General features: G+C 32.3%; 1 protein-coding gene across 6 annotated transcripts in view; it reads right to left on the bottom strand.

Annotated features, from left to right (window-relative positions):
• The window catches only part of LOC410470 (putative polypeptide N-acetylgalactosaminyltransferase 9), a 322,421-nt gene that overhangs the window by 70,015 nt on the left and 230,056 nt on the right, over nucleotides 1-22,350 (bottom strand). For all 6 annotated transcript variants that reach the window (XM_006565071.3, XM_006565066.3, XM_006565069.3 and 3 more), the window contains 2 exons: nucleotides 7,978-8,742; nucleotides 5,822-6,020 (listed from right to left, as the gene is read on the bottom strand). In XM_006565071.3, the coding sequence (XP_006565134.1) occupies nucleotides 5,822-6,020; nucleotides 7,978-8,218 (440 nt within the window). In that variant the 5' untranslated portion in view covers nucleotides 8,219-8,742. The remainder of the gene's footprint in view (nucleotides 1-5,821; nucleotides 6,021-7,977; nucleotides 8,743-22,350) is intronic.

Raw genomic sequence — 22,350 nt, 5'->3', positions numbered from 1 at the left:
ATTTCAATTAAAACCTTGACTGTCGCATATTTTCTATTGTAATTCTATTAAATAATAAAACGAACAATGTTAATCCTTTAAAAGAAGAAGAAATAAATCCTACTTTTTCCTAAAACAAAACTATATTTTTATTAACATAATCATCGATACCAAAATCGGTTGTAATAAAATTTTTATTATAAAATATTTCAACATTTTTTATTGCAATATATTTTACGTTTTTCTAAGATTTTTAAAACATTAAATTATTTATATATTATAAGTTTAATATGTATAGAGCATAACCTAATTTTATTCTACAATGTTTAATCCGTTTCTAATAAATAATATATTTGTTATTCTTATTAATTGATGCAATTTTCGATGATTATGTTAATAAAAACTAAAAAAAAAAATTGTTCTTCATTTCGAAAATAATATTTGCATTAATCAAATTCGCATCGATCGATATATCAATTATATTTCTTTGTCTTTCGTAGTAACATAACCTCAATTTCGTGACTCACCCTCGTGACGATTTATTCGGTCTTTTTTCTTCGCCAGAAAATTCTGTTTCTCTCTCTGGCCGGAGCACAATATTCCCGTTTCACAACCACTGTTCACTTGGCACAATGTAATTGAAAATTAAAAAAAGAAAGAAAAAAGAGGACAGGGGGAGGAAAAAAAATAGAGGAAGTCGAGCGGGACAAGAAGATGGAACGACCGTTACGGAAATTCGCAATTTTCCAGACGAACTCACGTCTGTTCTACACCGCGTCGAAACGTATACTGAATTTCAAAACAGACGCGACCGTGAAACGAGATTGTATAGATGTCACGTAATTAACTAAGATACGTCGTTTCGCAGTTTTACCGCTTTGTGTTTGTTTTTCATTTTGGTGTGGCGATGAATTTCTGCGATCCTTTTCCGGGAAAACAGTTTCGTAGAAATGTTGTTGACATTTTGTGCGTACGACGTTTGTAATGGAAATTTTGAAACTTTTGAAGTTTCATTCTCTGTCTCGGTGATTCTTTGATTTATCGTATCGATTACGTCATCGAATTTTTTTATCGCAAAAATTTATTAAATTTTTAACATTTGAATTTTAAATTGAAATCATTGTAGGAACAAGGAATTATATTTTTAACTAAAAATTTATTGCTTCGTACTCGATAAAAATATTTTCTTCGAATATTTTCTCGATTAAATGGAAAGTTCGAATTTAGATTTGACAAATAGGGATGAAAAATTGCTCGTATCGATTTTACATTATTTTGTCTCAGTACATTTCGTTTACACTTTTCTCCTCGTTTTATTTACGAGGAAGTTACGTAATTGAGAGAATCCCTCGAGGAGAAATGATTAAACACAATGACGAGCCGGGGAATCATCTTTGAGTCGTGAAATCAATTAAACGAGATCTGTTATAGATAAACTTTCTCTTCTTCCATTTAATGAATATGTTGGAAATCAGGTGATTGAATATTCACGAATCACAGGACCGTGAAAACGGGATCTTTTGAGGTAAATTTACCCATTAATAGAGGTCGAATATATTTCATGGAAAAGTAACTGTAAAGAAGTGTTTTACTTTTTGAATAATTATTTCAGAATTTGTAAGAAATTATTATACCAAGTGTTCGTACTTTCCTTGCTTCCTTTATATTTTAGATTTTCAATTAAATAAAAAATTATAAAATTACTTAACTTCCTAAGTTTCAAATTTAAAAGTTGCAAACTAAAATTGCATAAAATTAAAATGTTTCCCTTACAAAAATTTAATTTCCTAAATTTATAAACTTCCAAATATCTACATATTTTATTCACCGCAATTTTTCAAATTTTCAATATTTCAAATCCAATCCAATAACAATTATCTCGTATTCCTAATTTCCTCAAACATTCCAACAAATATTCTCCAATCATTCCATTTACCACCCTTCCCAAAAAAAGCTTCTCTCCATCATTCCCCAAAGCTCCATTCGAATAAAATCGTCCTCCATCCCGGCCCCTAATCGACCCAAAACCATTAGCGCGATCCTCGATCGGTCCCATTTAACGTGGGCAAGGGGTCGTAAATCAGGGCCACCTGTTCGCAAGGCCACCCCGTTCAACCCTCTTTAAACCGCGTTTAGCATAGTTTGAAGCCAGTGGACGTCCACGAACTTTGGCCAGCTGTCCCGATAATGTCGGTTAATATCATGTAAATTGTAATTAATATTCATGGGGTTAATTCGCCACCACTGCGCGCACGAGACTTTTACCCGGGAATTTACGATCGCCGGTGAAACATATTTCGGCCGCAGTGGGGTCCGCAGGGTTCCTGATCGCCGTTTGGATAAAAGGCTGGGCAGTCCTGCTTTGAAAAATAAATCGTCAGGGGGGTGGAGATTTATCGCGGAATTATGAAGAACGATCCTCGACGACGTTGGCGCGGATCCACCTCGACGGCGATAAATCGCATCGCGGTTTTTGATGTTTCGTCGAACCTGTATCTCGATATAGGGCGTTCCATCCGTTGGCCTGTTCGTTGCACGGATCTCACGTGCCGAGCCAGGAGCCGCTTCCTGTTTATCGATCGACGCCTCGATATCCGCCGAGATAAACGAGAAACACACTTTGGTGGTGTTGGCTTGATTTTTTCTTTTTTCTTTTCTCTTTTTTTTTGGAGTATGATGGATATGGAATTTTTATTAATTTTTTCGAAGAATGGGGATAAGAATGGATTTTTTGAGCAATTGTGATTAGGTTTTTGATTAGGGAATTTTTTAGATAATGATGTACAAATTTTTAAAGAAGGTTTTTGATGATTCTTCTTGCAGGGAAGGGGTTGTAGTTGTGGTTGTGGAATATTCACAATCCATGTTTTGTATCGATTTTGTATTTTTTTAAATACAGAGAATAGTTTGGGAAAGATAGTAATAATAGGAAGAATTATATATTTTTTGTTATCGTATCCGAATACATTCACAATCCATGTTTTGTATCGATTTTGTATTTTTTTAAATACAAAGAATAGTTTGGGAAAGATATTAATAATAGAAGGAATTATATATTTTTTGTTATCGTATCGTATTATATCATATTAATACGTTACAATTTTATCGTTCTTAACATTGTTCCACGAAAGAAATAACATATTTCGCGTGTATAAAATTTATTATTTAAATATTCCGGTTCGTGATTTTCAAGGGAATAATTCATCAAATAATTTTTCGTAAAACAATACTGATATTAACTTTTGACAATCAGTATTTCGTATTGTAATACCGATATTCATATTTGCATTATGCTTTTATCATTTTTAATTTTGATTTATAAGAAAGATTGCATATTTCATAGATATGAAAAATTCAAATATATTTTACAATTCTTTAGGAAGTGAATCGTACGCTTTTTTTTAACGTTGTAACGTAATACCGAGAAAAATTAGCTTTTGAAATGGAATCGTTCTCTGTGTAATAATATCGGTAGCTATAATATTTCTCGTAATATAATTCTTTTCTATCGTTTGTAAAAATTTAATTCTTAAAAATGATCAGATATTTCATTTTTATACAGATTAAAATATATTTCGTAACTTCTAATTCCCTAAAGTGGATTCTACTTTCAACCTTAATAGTAACGTAATATATTACGTAATTAAAGTATATTTAAATTACGTAAGTATATTATCTTGAAAATTTTTAACGTAGACTTCTCCATTAATAGATTTAAAATTTTACTTTATCCCAGCACCATTGTAAAATTATCTATATTTAAAAAAATTAATCGATTAATTAATTAATTTTATCTCTTCTTTTCGTTCTTTTTTTTTCAAAAATAGATAATTAATCGATACCTTTCTAAAATTCTTATAAAATTTCATTAAAGATAAAATAAATTTTAATCGTTTAAGTAGATTTAAAATGCATGAAAACATACACTTTCGATATCTCTAATAGATTCTCAAATCATGACCAATTTCCAAATCATATAATTGTATATTTTCATTTTGATCTCATCCATATAATTCACGTTCAACACATTATTTACATTCCAATGAATTATAATAATTTAGAAATTAAAATAATGTCTCGATTAATAAACGTAATGGAGACGTAATCTTCCTCTCTTTTCAAACAAATACAACATCGAAACGAGAATAAGACACGACACGAACACGTAGTATATTTTCCTTTTATCACGTTATCCGACCCCAGGAAAACCTTCGAGGCTCCTTTTCGTATTTCATTCGGACCGTGCACATTCCCTCTGTGGATGAGGGAGAACTTTGTACGACAATGAAATACGACTATTTGCTGTATCTTTGTGCCAAATGTACGGAAGGATAATTTGATTAAACAATAACAAAGGAACGAGTTCAATCTCGCAATATTCGTCCGTGGTAAATTATGTGTTTTTCGACGTCTACGAATTTCTACCCTTTGGGATACCGGGGGTAATTTTAAGGCTCATTGAATTATTAAAGAAACGAGGATGAGAGCAAGAAACAAGAGGGTATTAAGTTCGGTTCGTACGTGCAAAATTCAATAATTAATTCTATCTAACTGATTACTTTCTTTTTGACGAAAATTATCTTCTTTTCTAATAAATAATGTTATTCCTTCCAATTAGAATCGAGCAGAAAAATAATAGAAAAATATTCAATGTATCAATGTTTGTTTAAATTGATCTAGAATTAAATAGTATAATTAAATAATACAAACGAATAATACACGATAATAATACACGAAATAATACAATTTTTATATATTTATAAAAATGTTGATATTCATGATGTATATGTATAAATGTTGTATATTCATGAAACATCTTTAAAATATCGGTTCTAAAACAAATGCAAAAATTGATATACAAAAATGACTGTTATTTATTAAGTTAGAAGCAATTGAAGTTTGCGTTGGATGAAACGAGACGAAGATAGAACGACACGCGCGCCACACCGCGGCGGCGTGATGAAGATAAAGCAGTCTCGTTCTATCCTTGTCTCGCTTCATCTAATATGCGAATTTCAATCGCTTGTAATTTAATAAATAAACCTTAAACGAAACTTTTGTGTTCCAATTTTTGTTTTGATCTCTCAGAATCGATCTTGTAGATATTCAACGAATATAATACATACATACATATATATATATATATATATATATATATATATATGCATTATATAAAAATAATAAATTGAAAATTATAAGATTCTACTAAGAAGTGCAAATAATGACCCTTTGTATCGATAATTTAAAATTTGCAGTTGAATTATTTCATTGTTTCAATAAATAAGATACGATTAATTATCATTTCAATATGTATTATTCATACATATGAATAATACAAAAACAGGTGCAAAAAATATTGCGACTTGATTTCCTTACAAATAAATTAATTAATAAAGATTATTAAAAATTTTCCAAGTCTATTAACACACAATACAACTAATTGAAATAAAATGTTATCGCTCAGATATATTTTGATAGTACATCGCAAAGTTTATATACCATTACAGAATATGGTTAGTTGAAATGTTGTATTTATAGGTTCATGAAATTTACAGAATAATTTCTTTTTTTACGACGTATTCAACTCTGAACGATATAAACGTAAATTAAAGCACTTTAAAAAAGGATATTATGAAATATTAATAAATTCATAAAATAGAATTCTTCATACTTAAATTTTATATACTTAAATTTTTCATATATTTTTTTTGTTATTTTATTCGATAAATTCGTAGTATTAAATTTAAAAAAAAAGGAAAACGTAAGAAGATTAAAATTAAAAAAAATTAAAATTAAATTAAAAATTATTGGGAAAAGAATCATGCAGAAAATTTTAACTCACCATGGATCACGAGGGTCGGGCAGTGTTCTATGAACAGAAATCAGATCGCTAACGTACTGATTGAACGCGTTGTTTAGCCATCCATCGTCAACAAGTTTTTTAGTTTCGGCAGTCAAATTCGTTGGCAGAATCACTGGCCTTCCCATCTCGCCAGGTGCGCTTGCATCTGGTTCACGGGGAGCAACAAGCACACCAGCACCTAAAAAAAAAAAAAAAAAGAAAGAAAGAAATACAAAAAAAATTGTCAGCAAAAATAACTTTATCCTTTATTTATTTTTCTTCAAAAAAAAAACAATGATTCTTGTAAAGATATAATACACTAAATAATTAGCATTAATAAATTTGAAAATTATTTCATTAAAAAGAAATGATTCTATTATTATTGGTTGTTGTTTAATAACTAAAGTCTTTAAATGTATAAAATCGCATTGAACGTCAAGGATAACTTCTCTTGACTGATAAAAGCGCATCAATCTTTAATACCATAAATCTTAAGCTCTTGAAATGCTAAACTTATATATCTTCACCAACTTCGACTGATATATCTCCCAAGTTTAAACTCATAAAAGAGTTACATGAACATCCCAGTGATTCATAACGTTCAATAATGAAGTTCCTCTTAGTTCTATCTTAAGAGAACTTGTTAATAATACACGCATAATATTGTAGAAGAAAATTTCTTACTTCTTATTTAATGAACTCTCTAACAAATGTCACGTACAATTTAATCCTCGATAACTTCCGCTTTCTAACTTTAAACTTAAAAAAAAAAAAAAAAAAAAGAACTTTCATCTATCTACCATAAAATTCATAAAAAACAAAATTTCTTTAAGATTTCACAAATATCTTCTCTCTTTAAGATTCTTCAAACATAGTTATCCTCTAAACTGATACTGATCTACATATGCTCAAAATTATTTTTCTTCTCTCCCTTCCTTCAAAAAAACCACATTGCCTCATTCCACTTATTATCGATCCGCTAACAAAATGATTTCCAAATCCAATTTCTTTATCGCGGGGGCAATAAAGACACAGGGCAAACGAACGAAATACAAACGAGGGCGGAATGGATTGCAGAAACGACGGCGGAAAACGGAAGACGACGCGAATTGAATTTTCACAATGTATCCATCCAACCTGCCTCCTTTTCTAAGAGCCTTCAGGAACAAATTCGACTTTTATTTTTCGCCCGTCATATTGGCACCGGTAAGGCATAGGTAAGATGGCAGAGGGAAAGAGAGAGAGAGACAGAGGGGGATGGAGGGGGGAGAGACGTTTCCACGGCATCTTGGCTTCGTCTAGGAAATAATTTTATCCCGGTCGAGCGAGGTGGGCCCCGGTGCGCGCGATGCGGCAATAAAGAGCACGACAAATTGCTTTAGAGCTGCGAACTTTGCCGCGGTGAAACTACCCTCGTGTATCAACCACCCCCGCCCTCCACTTCGACTCTCTTTCGAAATTCCGGTTGCAATCTTTTGTACATCGGACGTTCTTTGTTCCTGAAACGACGCAGAGAGAGAGAGAGAAAGATACTTGGAAAGATGCTGCTCTTTTTCCCCTCGATTTATGATTCCAACCATAAGTTAACGATGAGGAAGGTGTCTGTAAAAAATATAAGATATCTTTGAAGGATGAAGTTTGGAGGAGAGATAGATATGCAAAAATGTTAGGTTGAAGCTTATAGCTTTGGAGGTTATGGCGATGTTCGTACATGATGCACAATTTCATTACAAAACTTCATAAATTTGTGTAATATTATATCCAAAAAAATACAAAATATATACAAAATATCTTGTAAAATGTTCCCTCATTTCAATTCCCTTATAATTCAACTATAGAATAAAATTCATAACGCTACAAATGCCAAATCCACATCTTGGCTTAATACAGCCAAGAAACATAACCTCCATATCCCTGCTCCTGGTTATTTCTTCATATAACTTTCGAAACTCCTTCTTGCTCCTTCAATTCCCAAATCCTAACCTATTGTATTATATAATTCTCATCTTACACATTTATTTCCACGATTTTTTCTGAACAAACTCCAGAAATTCCTTCCCAAACTCCTACCATAAAAATTTCTCATTCCCCCTTCCACTTCCTTTGAAGCAAAATTCCCAAAAGACCGCCCTTTGCATAAACAAACGATTAATTACCTTGCTCGGGTCCAGGTTGAATCACCTTTGGCTTCGGTTGCGGCGTCTCCTTTCTAAGAGGCGCGGCTGCGGGCACGAAACCGTTGGCCATTTGGGGGGCCGCGACGCCTGACGGCGCCAACCCTTGAACAGCCGCGTTGGCACGGTCCTCCGTGTACAAGAGGAAGCACACGGTCGCCCAAACCGCGGTGGCCAGGATGGCCACCTTCAACCACAGGGATCTCCTCCTGGGGAAACCCATCCTTCACTCTGGATCTCTCTCCCCTACGCGAATCCACTATGCAATCCGCCACCTGGTATCCCCTTCGTTGTTCGAGCACGGTTTCGATTTAACGATCGATTCTTAACCCCGGCTCGAGAGGCCGCGTTACCTCAGCAACATCCTTCCTTCTATTTGCTTCTCTCCGTTGATTTCCGATTGGGCGTGGTGATATGGGACGTGGTGGAGGGGAGGAGGGGGGAGGGGGAGGGAGAGGCGGTTGGACCAAGGTTGATTCAATTGGTGTCGTCGACCGGGGGGTGGTGCAAGGTTTATGGACAGGTCTCTGGTTAGGATAGAGTGGGTTGAACAGTCTGGCCGATCACGCTTGATCGACGCCTGATATGCCTTGGCCGCGATTCGATCATCGTTGGGTCTTCATTGCGTTTCGATATGCTTCGTTTGATTGGTCGATTGATGTTTGGCGATGTTTATCGGGCAGAGATATGAATTGATATGTACGGGTGTTGAAGCGGGGCTCCTCGGGTATCACCGCATCGTTTCACCTGAAGAATAAAATAATTTTATGATGAAACTTTTTACAATTATTCGATGAATAAAGTTTTTTTTAACGTATCGTTAACGTGATATTGTATTCGATTCAATCGTGGCTCAAAGTTGTAATAATGTGTCGAATGATTGGAAGTTGAAATAATTTTGCAAATAAATTTTATGAATTACTTTTGTGTAAGAATTTAATAAAGGAGGATTTGAAGTAGGACGAACGGAATATTTTTCCGCGAGCAGTGGAATAAGAACATATTGAGTCAGACAGAAGACAGTAATAGGATAGAAGACATATCTGACAAGTAAAATACTTTAACATTAAAAAATGGAATACATGATTCGGAAGAAGGAATATTTTGTTCTATAAAAAATTTTTTAATTTCCTTTTCTTTATGAGTTATCTAGTAATATATCTTTCAGATAATTATAATAATCTTTCGTTGTTCTATTTTCATTGTAACGTGAGAAACTTTAACGAGACATTCGATCAACTGTTCGTATTCTCTTTTGGAAAATGAAAATAGTAATTAATAAATTTTAGATAAATCTTAAAGAAAGTTCTTCAGCTATTTTTATAATTATTGTAATTGTAATACTATTTAACAATAACAAGAATATTATTTATTTATATAAATACAAATTTTCTTAATCATCAATCGAAAGAAATCAATAAAATTATCTTTTATTGCAATTGATAATTAAAATTTGTTATTTTTCTTTATTTTTTAAAAATATTACAATTTTTACATTATTACTTTTTTTTTTATTTTCTACGAAACAATTTCTATTTAATTCAAATAACTAATCAAATTTCCACGTTTGCAATTCCAAAAACAATCGTTAATTAATATTAAACTTAAAAATTTTGGTTCTTGTTCTAATTTCATCATCCACGAGTAACTCCAACAATGATTCGTTGTTAATATAACAACTTTCTCAACGGAGGTTGATAAAGTGTCCTCGAAACAAGGTTTACGCAGTGGAGCACGATAAGAAGTACAAACTCGATTAATCAGTCGTCTCACGTCGCAACTTTTATTAATCCGGTTAAAATCTGGCTGATGAAGAAACTTGCTCCAACTTATTTAAACTGGTATTTTAATTAACGCAAAAAAAAAATCAGCGAGTTTGTCTTCCTCTCGCCACCAAAGATTAGGATGGATTAGAAGGAGTTAATGGAAGGAACGTCTTTGACATCGAAGGGATGAATTTAGGCGAGGGTGGTGAGACCAAGAAGACACGCCACGAAATATTTGCTGAAGACATATTTGCTGTGCGACGGAACAACGTGTGAAGAGAGGATACACCTATAAATTAACTTACTCGAAGTAATTGAATAATACATCACCTGCCGGGATTCCATTAACCGAAAGTAAATCATCCGAAGGAATTTTCGTTTCCGGTTTCGTTAAACTTTTGATCGTATTTTCGAAACAGAAGGGCACACGAAAGTGTCTATCGATCAGTTAACGAAGTTAATTAATCATCGAGAGTCGAAAAAAGGTATTTGAAAAATTTTGGAAAAGAGTCTTCAGATTACGTTCCATCTACTTTAACTTATAAATATTATTTACAAGAAAAGAAAAATTTGTTGGACAATTTATATTTATCTCACGTTCCATTCATTTCATTTGACTATTATTTTATATTATAATGATTCGATAATAAATTATTCAATATATACGTACAATTATCTTTTTATCTCGAATTTACAACGCTTCAGTATTCCACATTTAAATGTTTTCTAATTCAAGTTTTTATGCATTATTCAATTACTTTCTATTATCATTAATTGATATTCTTCGTTTCCCTTGCTTCTCGATTCAATTTTAAAGCGTTTCAATCACTGTTTGATCCAATCATCGATTACTATTATTATCGTCAACTACCTATTTTTAGTCTTTTCATTTCGGCGATTCTATTATTCAAGCATCCTCTAAATCAACGATCAACTCAGTCCGTTTCTAACTCGATCGTTCAATATTTAATCGTTCTCCAGCGCAATCGTTCGTCACCCAATTATTCTCCAACGCAATTAGCAAGCAACAACGAAATTATCATCCAATTTTCTCGCTAACTTAATTTCTTCCGCAAATAGTTACCATTACCCACATTTTGCCACAAATGAGTAAAACAAAGAACTCGAACTCTCGTTAATGGTCTCGAAACGATAATTATTTCCATCGAATAAGAAGAATTTCTTACCTTTCGAGTCATCAATCACCGATAGATTTGCGTTTCATTTGCAATTCTTTTTCTTTCTTTCTTTTTTCCAAGATTCAAAGCATAATCGTTCAGAACTGCACACAGAATTACAGAAATATATCAAATTCCACGAGTTAAACGACCTTCGAATCGCGTATTAAGTTCCCTCTTTAAGCGAAATTTCTTATGTTAAACGACCTTGACGATCCATTCCCGAGAATCGTTAACCAGAACGAATTACGGTAAAACTTTCGAGAACGCGTTAACGCTCGTTATCGCGAGTTCAAGGCGAGCGAACGGTTTCCAAATAAGCATGGACACACGTTCATGGAAACACGTTTGGCCGCGTGCCGTGTTGTTACGCCTAGAGTACGACAAGGTTTGAGCGTAGGTAATGGCGGTAACGTCACCAATGGAAAAAAAGAAAGGGCGAAAGAATGGCACGAATGGCAATCTTCGCTCGTAATCGGGTATTAGAATGGCCACGTTTCGGAATTGGAAAACAAAAGATACGAGGTGTGCACGCGTATTCACAGCGCGAGCGTTGTGTACCGTTACGATCTATCGACGCGGTCTGTTGCATTCTGAAAATTTCCTATAGTGCTACCGGTTCACGAAACATGAAAATAATCTTTCGCCAACGAGTCATCATTCGAACATTTGGCGCGATTAATTTATGCTCTTTTTGTAATTTACTTTTTTTCTTTTTCAACGTGTAAGTCTAATTTCGTATTTTTATAATGATAAATAAATAAAAGAGATGTTCATGGAATTATAGGAGAAGAGAATATTATTATATTATTATTGTTATACAAATAAAATGTTAAATGTATTGTCTTACTAAAATATATTTTTATTATATACATTTTTCGAATCTTTTTTGAAATGATAAATAAATAAGAGAAATGTTTCTGGGATTATAGAAGAAGAGAATTATTATATTATTATTATACAAATAAAAAAAGATTTACTTACTAAAATATATTATTAATCAAAGTGATTCGTCGTTTAAGTAAATACTTAAGGATAATTGAAATAGTTAATTGTTAGGAAAATGTATATATATCTGCTACAATCTATACAAATTTTTGCAAAATATACATTTTTCGAATTTTTTTTTGAAATGATAAATAAATAACAGAAAGGTTTTTGGAGTTATAAAAGAAGAAAATTATTATATTATTATTATACAAATAAAAGAAGATTTACTTACTAAAATATGTTATTAATCAAAGTGATTCGTCGTTTAAATAAATAATTAAAGATAATTAAGATAGTTAATTGTTAGAAAAACATATATCTGCTACAATTTATACAAACTTTTGAAAAATATATACTTTTCGAATCTTTTTTGAAATATATAAATAAATAACAAAAAGGTTTCTGAAATTATAGAAGAAGAAAATTATTATATTATTATTATACAAATAAAAGAAGATTTATTTACTAAAATATATTATTAATCAAAGTGATTCGTCGTTTAAGTAAATACTTAAGAATAATTAAAATAATTAATTGTTAGGAAAATGTATATATATCTGCTACAATTTATATAAATTTTTGAAAAATATATACTTTTCAAATTTTTTTTGAAATGATAAATAAATAAGAGAAAGGTTTCTGGAATTATAGAAGAAGAAAATTATTATATTATTATTATACAAATAAAAGAAGATTTACTTACTAAAATATATTATTAAACAATAATTATAATTATTAAACAAAGTGATTCTTCGTTTGAGTAAATAATTAAAAATAATGAAGATAGTTAATTAGGAAAATGTATACGTATCTATAACAAATCTATATAAATTTTTGAAAAATATACACTTTTCGAATCTTTCGAATTTTAACTTCTCTAATCTCCAAGAATAATCGTTAATCGATTCATCGATATCCATTCCCTGCCCGTGACACGACAAACACGACAAGACGATAACGTATCCTCACCATCTCACCGTCTAAACGAAATTCAATATGGAGGCGTGCGAGCAAGCCCGGAGCGATTCCATCTTGGCGAAACGAAATTGTTTCATTCGACGGCTCGTTACGCGGATAATACGAGACTAGTGGCGGCAATGAGATTAAATCCTGCTTCATAGGACGGGAAGAGAGACAATTTTGTTGGCGTATATTTCAATTAAACAAGCCCGCGTGATCACACGACCGAATTACGAATTTCCTGCGAGGGCGCAATTCCAACACGCGCGCGCCGCGAGCGGATCCGCGCGAATCCCGGCTCATAGATGGATACCGTGTCGAGTTAACGAGATTCTGAAAGTTTAAAGGGTATCAGGTATGCCTCCCGCGCCGCGCGGCTCTCCCGGAATTTTGCTCCGTTCGGAAATGGGATGATCATTCTTTCAAATCTCTCGCGTAGGTAATTTCGCCAGAGTGGTGACCTCTTCTACTCGTCTCGTCTGGTAAATTTGTCGAATAATTATTTTATAAGTGGATCGTCTCATTTCACGAGAAATATTGCAAAAAGGAAATTATTGTCGTCTCGTGAAGATTATTAATAAAAGATTATTAAAGTAAAGATTTATTGTGACGTTATTTCTTTTTATATATAATATAAAATTATGATAAATAAGTTTCGATGTATACGTATTATATGTTGAGTAGGATGTCGATATACTTGAGAGAGAGAGAGAGAGAGAGAGAATATATCTCGGAAGAATCGATTGGATGGAGACTAAAATAAATATAAAAGTCGTTAAGTAATAATACGAAAATATCGAGTCAGGTTTTTACTTATTAAATTATACGCGGTTTGAGTTTGTCTTGGAGGACGAAGATGGAAACGAGGATGGAATAACATGCAGCGCCGCGCAGTGGCGGTGTAACGAAATGAACGCTATCTCGCTTTATCTTTTCTTGTCCTCGTCTAACGTAACTTCAATTGCTTATAATGCTCGCTCGTTAAAACGTGAATCGATATCTTTGTGCATCAATTTTTGCATTTGATCTCCTAGAACTTTTTAAATGTATCTTTTTTTTTTAATATGAATTTTTTGTTTCAATTATTTCTCAAATATAAGAAATTGTTCTTATTAATTATTAATGATATATTTTAATATATATATATTTTTCCCAAACTTGTCACAAGAAAATTTTTTTGTACAATAGAACGAAGAATAAAATATCGTATTTCACAAATAGGACATGTCGCGTGTCGAACATAATACAACACGTTTAATTAGAACGAGACTATAGAAAACCGTGTTCTGCCTACAACGGATCGTTCTAATCGATACGTGATTTAGCGTTCGCATGCGAAATATTAGAATACACGTGAACACACAAGAGAGCTTGACCTATATCGAACGTACGTGAGGTATAGGGAATACAATGTGCTTATACGTGATTTCATGTTACATGGCAAGAAGAAATAAATCCTCTTTAATCGGACATCGTATTATTGTTTAACGTTTGATGTCGAGAATGTGTTCGTGAGGTATTTTTAAAGGTTAATTTGTGTCAATTCTTCGAAAGATTGAATAAATATGCTTTCGAATTTTTTGATTTTATGCATCATTTTATTATCGTGTATTAATTATTTTATTCTAGTTTCTAGATTCTTGAATGAAATGAGATTATAAAATATAATTTTAAATATTATCATTTAAGTGATAAATATTATTAATATCTAGGCTTCAAATTAATATTAAAAATTATTTAAATACATATTTTCAATACTTTATTCGTATTACGGTTTAAAATTGTTTTCCAATAAAAACATTTTCTATCTTTAATATTAAAGTTCGTTTTAATTAAGAAGTTAAGTGAGTATATCAGAACTTGCTTTCATGTTTGAATCTGGTTTATTAAAAATATAAAAAAATATATGATGAACTTATAAAAAAAAATATAAAGGAAAAAAGGAAAGAGGAAATTTCTAATAGTAAAATTTAATCATTCAATTGAATGATGGAAATAAAATTATATTACTAATGAAATTAATGAATGATAGAAAATAATTCATCCCATGAATATAAAATACTAAGCAAATATTAGTCTAATAGTAATTAAACAAGTTAAAATGTAATATTATTCCAATGAATATGTATCTTTACGTCGACTGTTATTAATCCTCTTGTCACATGTATTATCATTATATTTACATTAAATATAATCTTTCTTCACTCGAAACATTTGTGGCTATTAAAAGTAGAATATTCGAATTAAAATTCTTTCTACGTCTTTAATACGATATTACGAGTTATTTTAAATAAATCAGTCATGATTTTTTGTTTAAGAAATATATAAAAATGTAATTTATAAATCTTGAAAGATCTCGAAAATGTGTAGCTATTTATTAACTTCAAGAGTTGAAGGCAGTATATAATTAAATAAAAAGAAAAAGGAAATCAGCTGCAGTTCTACAAGATCTTGGAGATTTTAGATTGAATTTAATTAATTGTAAGATTAGTTGACGTAGTTTCCTATTCTGTAATAGCCATTTTATGCAGAATAGCGTATATATCTGATACCGATTTCGATGAGCTTCAAAAAAACATTATTATCAGAGTAACAATCTCTCTATATATTTCAAGGTTATCAAAAAACCAAAGACCAGTAAAATTATCCTCCTAATTTTTACTTGATCCACATCAACGTTTCTCGATCATGATTCCAAATTCGCTTTAAATTTTTAACGAACCGATGAAATTAAAACTGCTTATATCGCCAAATCTCTCGAAACAAATTTGAACTGCGTCCAAATATTTTTATTCCTACAACATACATGATAACTACCATTCACCAGTTTTTTAAAAATTTAATTATCATCATAAATATTCGATAACGAACTAATAACTGTCTAATCTAACTTCTAAAACTCTGACTAAAACTCCAAGACAAAAAAAAACAATTACCGTAAAAGAAAAAAGTAGAGCTCTTCACTACACGAAACCAAGGAATAAAATTTCCAATCCAAAACACAATTCGCATCGTGGTTTCAAAAAAGATACAAAAATCCAATTTCATCCATTAAACCTCTATCTTCTCCCCTCTCTCTCTCTCTCTCTCTCTTCATCTTGTTATTCGTAAACTCGTAACCATAGTTGCACAATGGGGGCAGAGAAGAGAGGAGCGGGGTATCGGCGACACGAATCGCAAAATTGTCCGCGATAAGCGCCTCTCGAGGGAAAAATCTCGCGACGCACGCAATCTCAAATTGTCTGAAATCGTCATCTGGTTATATCGTATCGAGCGAATCGTTGGCATTCGTTGGATGCTTGCACGCGAGGGGGGGGAGACGCGAGAGAGGAGCACGGTTGGAAGAAGATTCTCGAAGCGGTAAGCTTCGCGGGAAAGGTTGGCGAGGGCCGCGACTGTATGCACATGCACGTCCAAAGATGATTCTGAGGATTTGAGAAAAGACAATGGACTCTTTTTCGTGGAGATGCCCGTCCCTCGATGGCCGAGAACGGTTCAAGAGGGATGAGTATGTTTCTTGGATTTGAAATAGAATAATAACGATGATGGCAGTGATGAGTTCGATATCAATGTTGTATCGTGATTTTTGACGTATTAAAAGATTAAGAGAATTATTGAAATCGATGCTTCGTATCGAATGTTCAATGCTGTGAATAATAATATAGAAATAGGAAAGAAAATAATCTCAAGAATCTTAAAATTGATTCTGATTTGTAAAAATTAAATTAATGAGATAAGAAAGAAAAAGTTGAGATTAACGAATTGTATTTATGGAGATATATTTTCTGGTAAACGAAATTGTAAGGTTTTGTGTTTTAATGGAAGATTGTTATATATATAGATTCTAAAGTTCTGTAACGAATGAGAATGATTAAAAGTACCAAAGCTTGATTTGAATAAGTGTAATGTAATGGAACTTGTGCGTGATGCAAGTCTCATAATTCTGATGTATCAAACGATGTTGGTTTAAACGAGATCTCGGTATTACCAGATTTATGACAAGCAATATAAAACATGTAACGTTAAATTATAATATTCATACATAGTCTTAGGTGTTCGTAAATCTCTTCTTCTCACGCAGCAATTAATTTTATTTCTCATACGGGGATATTACTATGATAATTTATATAATATATAATCAATATGTTATATTATAAATTTTTGATATATTTAAATTTTTTTAAAATCCGAAAATTTTATGAATCTTGATATTCTGCTTTCTAAAAATAAACTCTTTAATAATTAATTAATACTTCTCTTTCGCAATTCTTCCACATACATAAATATTTTAAATATAATAAAAAAAGATTTTCCTCCTTTATACTCCTTTCATATTATTTATACAACAAATTATTTAATAAATAAAATCCATTTGCATGACACGTTATACCCCTGAACATTACGAATTTCATAAAATTTAGAAAAGTGCAGATAGTTATCCACGTAGTATTTCCACCCAGTCAAAAGGGAACAATTTCTATCCAGTTACATCGATCGAAGATTTTTCACGGCTCGCCCATGCGGAAAACTCTCTTTCTCAGCCTTGAAAAGTGTCGTCGATAATAACAGCCACTAAAACCGAACGAACCACTTGGCCACGTAACGTTCCTGGCAGTCGTTCGTCCAACAGACACTTCTCCACCCTCGGGCAAACACGTGCAGCTACTCCAGACACGATACTTTCCCTCCATTTTGCCGGAAAATGGAGGTGTCGCGGACGTGGAACCAGCAACGCGATGAGAAATCGTCCTGCTCGAATTGTTGGAAATATAATAATTCGGCGGCAATTGCTCGGACTTCGATAGTCGATGTCGTTGCACGGCGAGTATATAACCGATACTTGATCGATTCTTTGTAGATTTGAGCTCTATTGAAGAAATTTCGAACGATCACGAAAGGAACACGAACGTGTCTGGCTCGTTTATTATTTCGTTATCGAGTTAATTTCGCGCAAAGTAAAATAAATTGATTTTGTGAGATTTAATGGACGTTTAAAGGATGGAGAATCTTTGGAATTTTTGAAATCTGAGAAGATTTTAGAATCTCTCTGAATTTTTGGATTTTTCTTGTTTAAATATTTTAGTTTTAAATTAAATTCGATTTTTATATATTTAAGTTCGTTTGGAATTTGAGATAAATTCACAACGACGAATACGAAGCGACGAATCATAAATATTAATCACTTTCGATTGGAACGAAATCAAATAATCTATTTACTTAATTACGGAGTTAATCGAAGTGAAATATACATTATCATTTTATCGTAAGTTAATTTTAAACAATGGAAATTACGATAATTTATACGTACGTAGAGATATTGTTCGAAATTAATTATTTCTAATGGAAGATTGGCTACCCTATTTTTGCTTGCTTAATCGTGTGTAAATTGAAATTTACGCCATTATGCACTGCGATATAGTTATTCATAGGTTAATTTTGAATCGCGTAACTATTCGTTCATTTAACGTCCCCGTAGTGTCAAAATTCATATTACTTATTTCGAATGGATGTAATATTAAATATCGTGTCTCATACGACGATTAATTTTCAACACTAATCGAATAATATTTACATGATCAATAAATTTATCTTAAAATTATTAATTAATTATTTACAACAATGATCGTGCAACTTTATAAATATTCAAATTTAATGCAGCATTTTATTCTTAGAAAGTTTACGCTTAGAAATTTTTAGTTCCCATTTCTCACGCCAGAGTATCAGAATCATGAAGAAAATGGAGCGAAACTGTTCTATCTTCGTCGCGCCACTTTCGCTCTCTCTCTCTCTCTCTCTCTGTCTCTGTCTCGCTTTAATTTTAATTCCAGTTCAACCTTCAATTATATATAACTTGAACGAGCTTCGACGTTTAAGCTTCAGACATTTTTTATACACCGAAATTCTTATGTTCCTTTTGACTCTTAAATTGGCAAAATTATATTTTCGCAATCTTATGACAAGTGATCAATAAAAATTCACTATTTTATATCTTACAATGATGATCTCGTCACCGTATTTCCTTCGTCCCATCGACAAAGTAATCAGTCACACATCCCTCTCGACAATATCCACCTTTTCGTGCAGATCAATTGACAAACCATTCCCTCACGAGCCACGAACTCACAAACTGCATCCAATCGATTCTGTTAACCGCGTTTCTTCGTAAACACTATAGAATCGCTTCCTCGTACGAATGGGTCACGCGAGGAAAAAGATTTTTCTTTTTCAACGTGAGATTACGTTGTCGAAACTTTGTATGTATATATATATATTTTTTTTCTTTCTTTCTTGTTCTATTTATATTCCTTCTCGAACGTTTCTTCTCTCTCCCTTTATTACAGCAGTCCCTTCCGTGTTTCGCCAAGTAACGTTGGCCACGCCCTGGATAACATCTCGGTCGCGTGTCCCTGTTTACTCGCCCTACACTTTCAACCGTGGGGTGGAGGATTTCCAACCCTTGTTAAAGCCAAATGGTGTAATGGACAGACACTTGGAGTTTCCATTTCGAAACGGTCCAATGCTCTGGCCAACATCGATATTTGGAGGAGTTACAAGAATTGGAAATGCGATGGGATTTACACGGAGGTGAGCAAACTGTGACGAAGAAACATTGGTTTGAAAATTTGTCCCATTGTGTTGGGGATATTTTTAATGTTAAACTCTTGATCGATCGACTTGAAACTTAAATAAATTTTCGCTTCGAAGTGAAATTTTTTTTAGAATTAAATGATAGTTTTTTTAGAATTTCGAGTAGGAATCATTGTGAACGATTGTGCATGTGTGGATATATTTTGATATGAATCGAGTTATTTTTATTCTGATTTTCGCTGAAATATTCGAAATACTCGAAAGTAGTATTTTTTACATTTTTCTTTCTTTTTTTTTTTTTTTATGTTATCGAAAACGAAACCAAATAAACATAATCACGACAGTAAAAATTATTACAACAGAGGAGAGATACAAACTGCGAAGAGACCGGGGACGAGATTGCGCATTTTAGGTTCTGATGCAAATTACATGTGTCGTCGGAGCGGCGCCAACGAAGTTATGGTTCACATTATAAATGTCGCCATGCCGGCGCCAGTAAAGTGCAAAGGATTATGGAGGAGAAAGGCGAGATGAGAATTTTCAGTATAATTGATTTTTTGTGAATATAATTAATGTGTAAATATTTGAATAACATACACAACCTCTAAAACTATTACTATATTAATATAATAAACATAAATCAAATGCAAATACAAACAAAATATCCAAAAATAAACTTTCGACAAAAAATTTCTTCCTCTCTCTCTTTCTCTCTTCCTCCCTCTCTTTCTCTCTTTCTCTTCATCCTCGCAAGATTGACTTCAAATTTCCCCTCCCCTCTCTTAAAAAAAAAAACTTCCACAAACATATCCAACGCTCCCGAAACGTTCCAATTCGAAGTTTCTTCAACTTCAAATCCTTTCCAGAGGAGAAACACGAGACGTTGCGGCGACGAAACACGCGGTGACAAGAACAAGCGGAGCCCCTAAGAAAATAAGCCGGGCTGGCTTCGACAGCGCGAAGAGAAAGAAGTGGCGGGGAAATACGGTTAAAGGGAGAGAAAGAGGAGGGAAAAGAATGGAAATCTGCATTGGACTGGAGTGTAAGGCAGATTGGAAAAACAATCGGGAACGTTCGAGAGGGAAGCGCGTAAAGCGTGCAACGGCTCTGAAAGTAGTCGCGTGAAGGATGAAAGTAAATCGAGGCTTTTCTTCTTCTCTTCCCTTTTTATTTTCCTTTCCCTTTCCAGAGGAAGAGAGAGAGAGAGAGAGAGAGAGAGAGATGACAACCGGCACCTCTCTTTGCTCGAGCCTTAAGCTTCCTCTTTGTACTCTCTGTTTCTTCTGTTCCCTCTTTTCTTCTTCCCTAATTCGGGCAAAGTTCGCGAAACGAGGGTCAATATTGTTCTTTTTGGATGTCGCGTGTTAAAAAGCCCTACCTCCCCTCCCCCTGCTCCCCCCTGCCCATCCCTCTCGATTCTCCAGGGTGGAGAAGAGCCGGCCACTCGTCGCTCCTCTTTGAAATAACGGAGTTAACGAGCGTGAATGTTTTTGGTGAGGATAGATGGCGTTGCTCGAATGTTATCGGAACAGGAATATTTATCCCGTCACGATTTTTATTTGATCATTTGAGATTTTCTCTTGATCCGTGATTGGCTCTTTCGTTTTTTCTCGAGGAATTCTTCAATGGTTATTTTTTTTTTTATTTATTATTTTTATTATTTTTCAATGGTTCAATATCGTTTACTTTTTTCTTTCCTCTTTTTTCTTTTTCCTTTTTTCTGTATTGCTCCTTTTATACTTAATGTAAAAAGAAAAATTGTGATATCATCTCAAATTTGAAGATCGGTATGTATATGTGTATTACACGTGTCAGATTTTTTTTATTTTTTTCATTCAAATATTATGTAAATATTTACTTATTTCTTTTTTTTTTTACAGGAATTTTTATTCCTCTTTTTCCCATTGTTATGAATTTAAATTAAATAAAACAGGAATTTAAAAAAAACCAGATTTAAACAATTTTCAGGTTTAAAAAATTCTTTCACGAAAAATTTCAATGAAAAGGTTATTGTTATTTTTATCGCGTGGATGTGAAGTTTTAATGAAATTTTTTTTAATAGCGCAGAATTAGATACTTTTAAAAATATATAATCTATTAATATGTAATACAAAAATTTTTACGTTTAAATTGAAATAAAAATAATAAGAGTGATAAGAGAGAGAATTTGAAAACATTAAAATTTGTTTTATTTGATAAAATCTTGAAACAAAATAACGAGATACACAGAGAGATTGAAAATATAAAATTCTGTCAACAATTAAAAGTTCGTTACAATGTTTATTTAATGTTTAAATCGTTGCAAAATTTTTAATTAAATCGATCCTCTTGTATCAATACAGACGTTTTAAAAATTCGTTAAAAGTAGTTTCAAAACTTTCCAAATCGGAAAAAAACCGATAATTAAACATTAGTGAAAAAATTCCTGTGAAACTTTTTTGCTCGCGCTTTATGATTCATGGCATGATTCATGGCACTAAAGGAAGAAGGAGAAAAAGTGGAAAAAAAAAGAATATATAAAATTTCGTTTTGAAAATAAAAACTTGATTAATGAAGAATTATTATATGCCATTTGTTTCTATCGAAATATTCCAGTGTCTATGGTTTTTAAGCTTTTAAAAAAAAAACAAGATAAGAAAAAAATTATATTATTTATTTTAATTCGCTTTCAATTCAGAGTTTTTTTTTATTTTAAAGTATTTTCTCGTTAAATTATATTTTCAAAAAAAACGATCGGACGATTATCGATATTTAATTTAATTTTTTTATTATTGTAATATAGGAATATTTTGGAATTATTTATCGGGAAGAGAAATTTTTAACTTTTTGTTTTTTAATTTTTTAATTATTAAAATTAGTGTTTCCATGATTCG

Source organism: Apis mellifera, linkage group LG13 (genome assembly GCF_003254395.2).
Source record: "Apis mellifera strain DH4 linkage group LG13, Amel_HAv3.1, whole genome shotgun sequence".
Lineage (NCBI taxonomy): Eukaryota > Metazoa > Arthropoda > Insecta > Hymenoptera > Apidae > Apis > Apis mellifera.
The sequence above is the reverse complement of the archived record's forward strand: the minus strand, read 5'-3'. Positions and strand labels throughout refer to the sequence as shown.